This window comes from Malaclemys terrapin, chromosome 4 (assembly GCF_027887155.1).
Source record: "Malaclemys terrapin pileata isolate rMalTer1 chromosome 4, rMalTer1.hap1, whole genome shotgun sequence".
Lineage (NCBI taxonomy): Eukaryota > Metazoa > Chordata > Testudines > Emydidae > Malaclemys > Malaclemys terrapin.
The window spans coordinates 70,680,550-70,692,405 of NC_071508.1; the positions used below are offsets into that span (position 1 = coordinate 70,680,550).

The following is an 11,856-nucleotide window of genomic DNA, read 5'->3' on the forward strand; positions in this document are numbered from 1 at the left end:
ATTGAAAATGTGAAACTCAAGCTGTTTTGATTGGCCATGTAGGTCAGATGGTAAGTTTCTGCTTTCAGGTTGGATGAGCATTGATGAGTTACTTCCGGTTTTACACAGTTCTTAGTTAGACATACTCCCATTGAAGTCAGTGGGTGTAGAATCAAACTTATATATTGCCTTTGTCATGGCATATATATATATATAAACACATACACACACACACACTTTTTTTTCTGAGAAACTGAGTATAGATTAAAACCTGAAAGAAAAAAATTGGACCAGAAGGAACCCTGCCAGATGAGCACCACTGAGTACTTGATATCTAATAGTTCCCCCAATGGACATTACAATAAATGTTTGTAACAGCACAATCAACAGTTCCAGAGGAAAACAGGACCAGAGAATCTTAAATCAGTTATTTCATCGAAGCACACATGCCACAAGGAGTGACTATGGCATTCATTAAAGCCAGGTGAAAACCTATCAAGCATCACTCCTAGACAGACTAAGAGGCAGGGACTATCTTTTACCACAAGTCTGTATAATGCCTAGCAAAATGAGGCTACAGTTTCAATTTGGGTCTTAATCACTACTATTCTTGCTACTGTCATTAATAGTTTATATTTATTATTATGGATCTGGCTTGAATGCAAGTGTGCTAATTTAAAACCAGCTACAAGAACCTGGGCCTACTCAGACAAAATTCCTAGTGCCTTCAGTGAGAGTTTTGCCTGAGTAAGGTCTAGCAAATTGGGTGTGCTGGGAGCATCTATCATAAAAACTTCTTGTAAATATTATTTAAAGGAGCCCATGTGTTTAAAAGAGAGGAATAATGTCTTGTTTTTCACAGGAGGAATGAAATCCATTTTAAATAACTTCAATCAGTTCTACTGTAAACATGTATCATTTATTATGCATTTAAATGTGCACAGCACATACACCACAATATTGAACAGCACCTGTATAAAACTACAGACAGATTCTGGTAAATGATGAAAGCTCATACCATGTAACATCAATATAAAGATTTTACAACAATATTCGGAAGTTACAACAATTACCTCTGAATACATCTAGAGTTAGGCTGTCAGTTATGGATTTCAATGGAGTGAAGGGTGACACAGAAGAACCATTCTTCAGACAAATTCTTTGTAGTCTGATTTTGCTTTCTGAAATGTGGAAGAATTGTGAGGTTTCAGAGGTAGTGGCGAAAGTTACACTGATGATTACTCACATATAGAAAACAGAGGAAGTACAGAAATCCCCCAAATTGCAGAGAAATCCTTAGGCACCATGTTTCCTAGGTGCTTCCTTAGGTTTGGCTTTGTTTTTTGTTTTTAAATTGGTTTTATTTTTGAACAGCAGCAGTAGATGGTTTAAAATCTGGTCCTGCTACACTCTGATCTCACTGAACTTTGGTGAGTAGCTTTACTTTTCAAGGTCATTTGTAAGTACAGTATATATGCAAGTATATGTGACTCTAGTAGAACAAAAACTTTTCATATAGGAATGTAGAAAGAAAAAAATGCTGAACTCAAATTTTCTGCAGCCTTGGGACTTGTATATGTCCAAAAATCATTAGTTGAATTTGGAAGATTATCTATGTGTAAACATCTTGTAAGAGTATTAAACTTATTCACTAAACATTGTGATCAGGCCTGGTTTCAACTTAAGACCATGAAGTCTCACATTTATAAAAAAATTAAAAGTTTACCATCATTTCAGGGTCTCCTTTCTCCCGTTTCATGATTAAACCTGCCTTTTCCTTCGTTACTTTAGAGACATGGGTTACATTTGCAAAATATAGAAAGAAAAAATATAGGGTTACTCGATGACCATATAGTGCTGCAGCCTGACAGCTGTCTGCAAATATTTTCACCATGATTATCCTTACTAAAAGTAAATCACTGGGTAAAGATAGCTCAAACGTGACAAGGCTCAAATAGGATGCAACTGACTCTATCTTAAATACTTCTGGCTACATATGGAAAAATAGAGATTTGGGATTACAAAGATCCACCCCCCTTCCTGGAATTATAATACTGAAGAGAAAAGTTTGCACCTTCTATGCAGATTTTGTTAGGAGACTGGCTTCAAGAATTAGTGAGGTAGAAATTAATTAACTTTGTCAGGGAATGAGACATAGAAAAGAGCAGCATATTTCTCCTTCCAAACACTGCATTTTAAAAATAATATAGACCAGCTTTACTCACTTAAAACCAGTCTGCCTTCTATCTATAGAGCTTGGGTTTCTCAAGAACCAGAAAATGTGTTTTGATTATATATTTAAAAAATATGGGAGCAATAGAGTTTCATAGGCTTTGGAAAATAAGTGTAGTCTCCAAATTTGAAAAAGGAATTTTGATTTGAATAAATAAACACAATGAGTTCATAGTAGCATATTTCACAGTGTTTGTTAGGGGAGGAGTCGACACACACTGTTTAGACCTCATGTGCAAAGCAATCATATGTAATATTAGCTTTCTCTAAGGGTAACAAAAGAAATTATGCTCCTATTATCTGAACAGAAAAGAAAAAAAATTTAGTTTATATAGTTGTTTAAGGGTCTCTGGTGCCTAGTAGCTCTGCAAAGATTGACTGCAGGAAAGTTCAAAGTTCAGCACTGGCAGATCTAAAAACAGATTTGTGGGGTAGTACTTCAACACTGCACTTTCTGTACCAGAAGTAAACCGATACCATTTCAATTAAATAGCAACACTGCACAAAGGAGGTCAGACATTGTATGTTCCTACAAGCTAGCATCAGAACTGAGAAAGATTTGCACAGCTCATTTTCAAAGACTAAGACCTTATCTGGTGGTGGTGGGTTAAAAAAAACAAACAAATATGTGTACACCAACAAACACTGTACAACACACAAACAGTGCAAAACATTGTAATATAGGAATTGAATTTCACTTGTTTTAAAACACATAATAGCAGCACACCTGTGATAAATTTAAAAAAGTTAAATAAACCACAAAGCAGAAGTCTTCTACAGTTGCACCATCAAATGAAATACCTTGGGTTGTTTTTTTTTTGTTTGTTTGTTTATTTTTAGAAATAAAAAAAATCAGAACTATAAATAATTTTGTGGCAATATATACAGACTTAAATAATTAATTTAAATATCTTACACCTAGTCTTGCATAAAACTCTCCAATAAAAGTGCACCATGTTTTCCCCAAGCGTGGCTTGTCTCTTCCCCTGTGCTGAGGTAGGTCTGAAGGAAGATGTCTCAGATTCTAGGAAGAAAATGTGTCACTGTCATTGTGGGAGACACTTTGTTGCCTTTCTTTGTTCTTCCATTTTTGCTCAGAGCTATGTACATGCCAGGGTAAATCCTGGACTCGTAAGCATTGTAGTTGTTCGGCAGGAGAATCTCTTTGAATTTACACTCATCGTTGAAATGGGTCTGAAATGCAAAGGAGGAGGAAGGGGGGAGGAAATATTAAACATCAGGTCTAGAAATATTATTGCCAACAGGTGTAGGCCTGATGAAGGGAAATGCACAGCTGATTTTTCCCCCCTAGTGATCTTTTGAAGAGATCATCCCATTGAGACTCCAGATGGCCCATCAGAAACCATGGATTCATTAAGGGTTTTAAAATCCAGATCAATCAGATATGTCCAAAGAGGCTCAGAGCATCTAGTAGCCTGTCTACACAACCATGGAAACATGTCACATTTTAACACAACTGGCAATGCAGCTTGTATAAATTTAGGGCAAAATTATGTTGGTTTCCTCAGGTATATCTATTCAGTGAGACTTTTCCCATTAACGAGGATTAGGATTTTGACTTTCAGTCCTTACATTGAAGTCAGTGGAAGTTTTGCAGGATGTAACCTTCCTTCGAGTCACCTTATTTAAATAATAGGCCCATTGATCTTTCTGACATTAAATAGATTACATTTAATATATACAGAAACCCTTCCAAAAATATTAGCTGCACCTCCAACAATATATTTCAGAGCTCAGGACCCTCTAAATATTGGCAAAATGTTTTGATAGGAAAGAGGAAAGCATTTTAAAGATACCCAGAACATTTCAGAACTGACAGTATTTCCTCCTTGATCTTGAATGAGAAATTGGGATCCGTTGATGCTAACAGACCAGGAAAGCAAACTGATTTGAAGGTAAGGCAAGGGAACTCTTTGCAAGTGAAATAATTTATTATGTGGATACAAAGCGAGGCAGGTGCTTTTCCTGGATACAGATACTAGCACAGTATTGGGCTGGCATTGATAGGTACTATAGTAACTAATGGGATTATCTCTATTATTAAGTTTAAGCACTAGTTTTTGTAAATCAGGGCTCAACCTGCTAGATTTAAATCTGCACTGGAGATTAGAATACCCAGAGCACACAATGCAGCCAAGACCCCTGCTTGATGTCCCTATTAGAGATGATGACAGCGGAGCTGTTGTACTTTGAAGGCCTGATACTGCTTTGACTGGAGTCAATAGCAAAATGGCCTCTTGACTGCACTGGTGCAGGATCAGGCCCTAAACCAGTTACTTTGTATATTCACGTTCTCATTCAGGCAAAATGTCCATTCACTTCAATTAGAGCTTTGCCGGAGTTAAGGCATGCAGGATCGGGCCCCTAAGGGCCAAAACCCCTTCAAAATGAATGTGGAAAGACATGAAACAGAGAAGTCATTGATAGAGAAGTCAGTCTGAAAGCCGAATTCTACGTACAGAAATGATGCTGGCCACAGAAACTTGTACAAAGGGGAAGGCAACAAGCAGAGGGAAAGTTCTAATTGACCAGAAACAAGACTTGTATTATTATTTTCAGCACCAAGTGGGTTTAAAAAATGAAATCCTGTCCACTATTTGTTCCCAAAATCCAATGTAAAAATGCAAGACATACTTTCATTCTGGCTGAACAGATCAAATTTGTTTTTAAAAAGAGGGAGTTTTGATGACTATCTAGCCATCATCAGAGCAGAGTGTCAGTTCTGCAGCATTTACAAAGAGTGATCACGGTAGGTATTGATTTGTGATGTCATAAAAGATTACAAAAAACACACGTGGGACTGGTCACAAATTAAAGTTCTCTCAGAGAAACTGAGCTGATTAAAGCTGTTCCTATTTGGAGAGCTTTATTATTTAATTACTTAATTAAATTAAGTAATTATTATGCAGACTAGCTTGTGGTATTGCCCAACAAAATGATGACTGTGTTTGCGGACAAACTTGCGATATGGGTGGTCCCTGGCTGAGTGACTTTTACACCAGAGAGGATAGTAAGTACATCTAGTGGCTAGAAATGCAAAGAATGGAATTTACATGAAAGGCACTACTCCAGTAGCATCTCTGCACAGCACACCTTCCATTCACAGTAAAACAGAGTGCTTCAAGAGTGTCCTGACTTCGATGAGCAATGCAGTGTAGGACTGGGGCTTGGGCAATTTAAATCCAAAACACCACAGGCGCTCTTCATCGCGGATTGATATGGTCATGTAGCCAGTCACTCAGTATCTCATATGCTACTTACAGATCCATAGAGCTTGCCTTTGCTATTCATGGCTACGAAGAGTCCACTTTTAACACCAAATAGGCTCACCACTCCTCTTTCCACTGGAGAAATTTCAAGCAGACCTACGGTGGAAAACGATGCATATGGAGTCACACACAATATAGATACAATATACATACCTTATTATGGGTTCATTTAACACGAACAGTGGCCATATCAAACCTATTCCTGCCAATTAAGGCTAAATCGTGATTATTTGCCTAACATCACCGACATGCTCCTATATGTGACTTCACAGTTACTTCCTTGATGAACCAGTTCTTAAAACTTTTCAAGATGATTGTGTGTGTTAGGTTTCCCCCTGTGCTTTAAAGACTGAAACCTGCTCTCATTCAGTGGCTAGATAACGTCTAATAAAACAGCTCTTTAAAAAATAAAAACAACCCTGATATTTGAAATGGGAACGAGGAATGTCACTCATTGCCCAGTTTAAAATAAGTAAAAATAAGTTTGTGGCAAATCAAACATTTGTCCTCATGCTGTTTATAACCCCAAATCCTATTGTTTCAGTTGGGTATCAGATAAAGTCATGGGGCCAAGGGGTTAAGTCACTAACAGATGCTTTTCTATTGGACTGTGCTAACGTTGGAGAGTTGCTTTGGACTCAGGAATCCCAATTTACTGTTTGAAAACCCGGGGGTGGAGGAGGAACCCCCTGCATGCTGCGGTGCGGAGAATCCAGATGCTGACGTGGGCAGAACACCTGATTCTTTTCGACAGCAGGAAAAATATTGCTTTAAGCAATTCTATCCAGACCCAGTAGCCTCCTCCATAAATCGCGCTCAAGCAAGCAATCAGAGCCCTGCAGTGCCATTATTTTTAAAACAAGTCCTTGGGGGCGGAGGAAAGGACATGAACAAAAAGATTTTCCCTGATTGATTTCCAATGCTCATGCCACTTAAGCATATACATACGGACTTTCAAACGCAAGGCTCTGGGACTGCTGGCTAAGCATTTTTTTTTTTTTGTACTTAGTAACCTTGTGTCTTCAGCAGGATCAATGCCACTGATTTGAGGGACTTGATAGCCCAATTCAAGCCTGATCTTAAGGAAGTCAGTCGATGCAGCTTGAGTTTGACCATGCATTCTTAGGACCGACTTTCAGCTGACTTTGGAAAGCTTTCTATAAGCCGCTCACAATACCTAGGTAACCAGCTGCAATAATAATTTTTCCCTCTAAAGGGGCCCTTGTGTGTTTCTGTGCAGAAGGCTCTAATATACAAAGTGCAATACACGCTGGGAAAGCGAATCTATTTTCCGAACAGGGCACCAAGAAGGAAAAGTGCCAATACAACCGAGTGCCCTTCAGCTGATTCCTCCCCTCCCCCCGCACACCTTTTCCAAAAATTACAGAGCCCCACAATTCTTCATTTGGTCCCTCCTAGAAGGGGAGCTTAGGAAAGTCACCAGCTGAAATGTCAGGAATCAGGTGAGATGCACTTCGAGGTGCCAAAGCCCCCCTGTCATATCCCCCCCCCCCAGGAAATTGACAAGGTGGGGGAAATAAAAAGAAAAGAAGCAACTTACTGTATCGATTTTCGTTGTGAATCCCGTTGATTCTGCCGTCTGGCAAGACTTGGATGTGAAACCCGATGCCTACGTTACAGTAGAGACGTCGCAGCCTCTTGATGCCCAGCAGATAGTCACTGTCCCGGCTGATCTCTTTCCTCTCCCCCGGGAGCCTGGCCATGGAGCGAGAGAAGAGAGTCTCCCAGCGCCACTCCAGGGTGTCGTTGTGCTGGGCAGGGAAAGGAGCGCAGCGCACCACCCAAGGCGAAAGCAGTCCCAGGAGCAAGATTGGCAAGAAGGCCGAGGGGAGAGTCATCCTGATCAACATGGGCAGCACACGTGGTTAGAAGGGAGTCAATTGCTCTAAAAATACACTCGCCTCCGAGCTCCAACTTTATACTTAGATCAAAGAAAAAAAGGGAGAAGAAGTAGCAAAGGAGGGATCCCAATAGCTCAGTCACCAAAGGAGCTGTGGTTTCCCTGGTCAGGTTGCATGGAGAAGAAATCCTGTGAGCAAGGGGAGAAAAAGCAGGGGGGATCGACTCAGCTGAATCTTATTCTGAACTTGATCTCAACTCCAGAAGTTGTCTGAAGTGTTGATCTTCTTCTATAGCTGCTCAGCCATAGCGCTTTAGCCCTAGCCACGATATTTATATATCCATGTGCGTTGGTACCTATTACATCACCACCTACCGCTCTTTGCTGCAGCGTTCAATCCAGTTTAACAGAAGTCAGATTATCACCCCTAGATGCTAAACAACTTCGAATCGTGTCTTGAGGAGAGAGGCAGAGGCACATTTTTTTCAACTAGCAGGAAAGGCCAACTTTAAAAAAGAAAATGTCACATTTTGCGTTCATCACATGCAGTCTTTCTTTCTTTCTTTCTTTCTTTCTTTCTTTCTTTCTTACAAATGCTAATGCAGGACACAAAAATCAAAGAATGCCCAACACGCTTTTCCCTCAACACAATGTCTGACTTTGTGGAAATCTGTGGAATTTCGGCTTTTGCTGTATCCAGGCGACATGGTTTACAGTTTGCTGGATGCAAAAAAATTCCCTTCATTAAAAGCCAAAATAGTTGTTGCATGGGAGGTTTAAGAAATGAAAAATGAAAGAACTGGAGGGGGGGGAGCATTTATTAAATCAAAGGGCTAAGTCTTTAATACAGAGGAAAACACTTAAAGAGGCAAAGGACATTCGAAAGTAAAACTAACTTTTTGGATTCTAAGTGTCCCTTTAAGAAATCGGAATATATTGCATTACTTCAGAGTTTAAGACAATGTAGAATTCAAAACTGGTTACAAATATTGAATGGTATTTTAGTGATGCAGCTGATTTCTAATCTCTTCACATTCACTTAAGTATTGCAGTGTTGTCTCAATAATACAGTTGATTTCTGATCTTTGAATGTGATATATTCACTCCTTGGAATCATTTCCCTACATATATTAACACAATATTCAAAATGAGGGGAGAAGAAGGTTTGAATTCATAAACCTGTAACTGTTTTAATAAGGGCAAAGGCTCGGTTACCTGCCTTAGCCTCATCCGAGGTCTTTTTCGATGTCTTCAGAAACAAACAGGTGGGAGGATGTCAAAACAATTTTGGATGGCCCTGAATTAATATGCAACAGAAAAAAGTTGTTTGTGACTCAGCTCTTTTATAGCCCCGAGGACAGTTTAGTCTTTTTCACGCCAGCAAGCACTCCTGCTGTTCCAGCAAGAGATGCGAGAGGAAAGAGAATTGCCCCGAGCCAGATGACAGCTCACCTAGGTGCGAAAATCTCTGACCTTCGCTAAACCTAAGCAAACTTTAGATGATGTCCTTTTTTCCTCTTGTGAGATGCACGCATATTATTGAGTGTGTGGCATGTCCCAGCCAAGTCCTTTCTCTCTCCTTGGCCCTCAGGATTGTCAGGAGAGGTCTTTAGGGAGACACGGTGCGTGAGGTAAAGATATTACCTCACCCACCTTGTCTCTCCAATATCCCGGGATCGACAGGCTACAACAACAGGGCAACCAGGACTGAGATCTTGTTGCTTTTTTGGATGGCTGCAACTTGGTCCTCAAAAGTTAGAAGACCCATTGGAGTGCGATGGTCAGTGTGTCAAACAATTCTGGGCCAGATTCGGATACTCTTATTTCTATTGAATAATACCCTATTCTAGGAACCCTCCTATCCCACTGAAGCCAATGCTATTATTTATGGACTAAGGTAACTACTCCATGTATGAGGGTATCATTATTTGGCCCTGAAAGGAAAACTGGCGCTCATCTAACTGGTTACCAACAATCCCATCCCCTATTGCCCTTCCTCTGTATTACAGCCCCTTCCTATCTGATCGTCCTTAGAAAAGGAAGAGCCTAATATGATTCTAAGTTTGCAGGTATTTGCTGTTTTTTAAATACAGCTGTGGATGAAACTGACTCATTATCAGAATAAAAAGGCCCAGGACAGGTTATTTCTGCAAACAGAGCTATGCAGTTATACGGGTAATCTGTAGCCTATTCAGGCAACATTGGCAACAGGCAGAGTAGTCTAATGGTTAGAGCTGGTATGTAAAAGTCAGGCCTCCTGGGTCCTATTCCCCATGGCAAATCCTTATTTTGTTAGTCCCAATCTCTCTATGCCCCACTACTAACCCATCTGCAAAAAGGGTATAACAATATTTATTTAAACCCTAAGGTTATTTTGTGACTTTAATTAATGTGTAAATACTTAACTCATTAGATATTATTAATTAATGCTTGTAAAGTTCTTTGAAGATGCTAGAGTGTTAATGACTGTTATTGTTTTCTTATTATTAATGTTTGTTTTTTTATTATGGTAGCCAGGCCAGGATCCCATTGTGTAAAGCACTGTGCAAGCAGAGTCAATGACAGCCCTCATACAAAGAGCTTACGGTCTAGGGCCCCGTCCTGCAAACATGCAGCACATGCTTAACTTTAGATACCATTTAAGATTAAGAATGTACATATGTATTTGCAGGATTAGGGCCTATAAGATTGAAAAGTGCTTTGAGACGATTACAGGAAAGTTGCCTGATAGAATTGCCAAGTTTATCAATAAAGGATGTTTTCACAAATTCATTCATAAATTTGACTCAGAGCAAAACTTAATCATTTCCTCAAGTGCTTTGAATAAAGTCCTGTTTGGTAGCAAAAGTGACAAGATTCCAACCAAAGGTGACATGCTGAGATTTGTGATTATTTGTTATTTGCTATTTATGTATTTAGGTGGTATTTTAACTATGAAAAGATGCCTGAACCCTAAGCTCTTGGTGTCATGACAATTGATTAAATTCATAATTTGTATTGGCAGCATGACACAATACAATAATTAATTTGCCATCAATAAATCAAAGTAGAAGTATATCCCATTCCACTTCCATTTAAACCCCTATATCTTAAGCCCTCCCCCCAAGCCCCACCTAATAGATAGGTATGTGAAAATTTGCCATTTCTTAAAGAACCAGATTCTCAGCTAGTGTTAATCAGTGTAGTGGCATTGACTTCAATGGAATTATGTTGATTTACCCCAAGGGAGGATCTGGCCCAAATTTATTTACAGCAAATTTCTGCCCAGAAAACAAAAATTGTTTATTCATTATAAGACACTTTTTATGCAGCTGTAAAATTCAAGATCCTTGAGAAGAACAATGTGAAGGTGTTTCTTTCAGTCCATCAGGTTTGAATTGAGTAATTGCCTTCCTTCTCTCGCTCTTTCTCTCTCTCTCACACACACACACACAGTCCCCCATTCTCCCAGCAACCATCTTTTCCGATGCCTTGATCTATCCCCGGGGAAAGACAATTCTCCTTATAATTTTTATTACAGTAGCACTTACAGAAAGTGGACAAAGAAAGTATTACCCCCATTTTACAGATGTGAAAATAAGGTGCAGAGAGATTAAGTGATTTGTCCAAGGTCACCCAGGAAGTTTATGACAAAACTAGGAACTGATCTTTTGCCTTAACTACAAGATCATCCTTCTGTCCTATGGGCACCTGCAAGGTACCGAATGGGTTCTGATGGTTCCAAGTGCCCTCATCTTTCTTACAGATGAAAGGAAGCTGAGAGTGTTCAGAGCATCTAGAAGTTCACTCATCATCTTCCTCAATCAAGTCCTATATCACTTTCATACATCCATTGGGCCTTATGTGATACAATCATTTATAGTTGATATTTTAAATTTAAAATGGTGGGTTTTCATTTGTTCATCCTTGTCTCTGGCTCTATCCCTTATAAATGCACCTGAATGTCACAACTGAGATCGAAACTGAGGTTTGAGTAACTGGAGTAAGAAGGTATTCATAAAATTCAGATCCACGCCTCCCATTCAGATTCAAAACACACCACATTTTGAGGTGTTAGGTCCATCTCTAATGCAGAGACTGTGTCTTGACAGAGATACTCTTATGTAATATAAATTCTGCAAAAGAGAATCACAGAAGAAAGAAAGAAAGAAAGAAAGAAAGAAAGAAAGAAAGAAAGAAAGAAAGAAAGGATATGTCTATACATCAATCACAGGATGTGATGGCAACTTGAGTAGATATATGTGGCCTAGCTTTATCAAGCAAGCTCGAGTCTCGGAGTCTCGAAGTTGCAGTAACATATACTTCAGTGCAGGCTGTACAAGTCCACCCAGAGCTCTGAGTAATTACTCACATGGCTAGCCTGTACTGAAGCCCAGGCTGCTGTGGCTTCCCCTTTCCAAGATCTGAGCTAGCTAGATTAAGGCTAGCTCAGGGTTGTCTACACAAGTGGAAATCACCCTCTGTGATTGCAGTATAGACATACACAGGCCTGTC

The 11,856-nt window shown here is 39.5% G+C and overlaps 1 protein-coding gene across 1 annotated transcript; it reads right to left on the bottom strand.

The window, feature by feature from the left end:
- Window positions 1-932: 932 nt before the first annotated feature.
- FGF4 (fibroblast growth factor 4) lies at window positions 933-7,610 on the bottom strand. The gene is made up of 3 exons (XM_054027161.1): window positions 7,063-7,610; window positions 5,494-5,597; window positions 933-3,405 (listed from the first exon to the last, which is right to left on the bottom strand). Exons 1-3 carry the CDS (start codon window positions 7,370-7,372, stop codon window positions 3,229-3,231), a joined length of 591 nt encoding a protein of 196 aa, XP_053883136.1. The 5' UTR covers window positions 7,373-7,610; the 3' UTR covers window positions 933-3,228.
- Window positions 7,611-11,856: the final 4,246 nt, after the last annotated feature.

Excerpts from the sequence above, each read along its gene's own strand:
- FGF4 (XM_054027161.1), bottom strand. The coding sequence starts at position 7,372 with ATGTTGATCAGGATGACTCTCCCCTCGGCCTTCTTGCCAATCTTGCTC. Across the intron at positions 5,598-7,062 it reads TCACAACGAAAATCGATACA|GTCTGCTTGAAATTTCTCCA; the intron begins GTAAGTTGCTTC and ends TTTCCACCGTAG. Across the intron at positions 3,406-5,493 it reads AAGGCAAGCTCTATGGATCT|ACCCATTTCAACGATGAGTG; the intron begins GTAAGTAGCATA and ends TTTGCATTTCAG.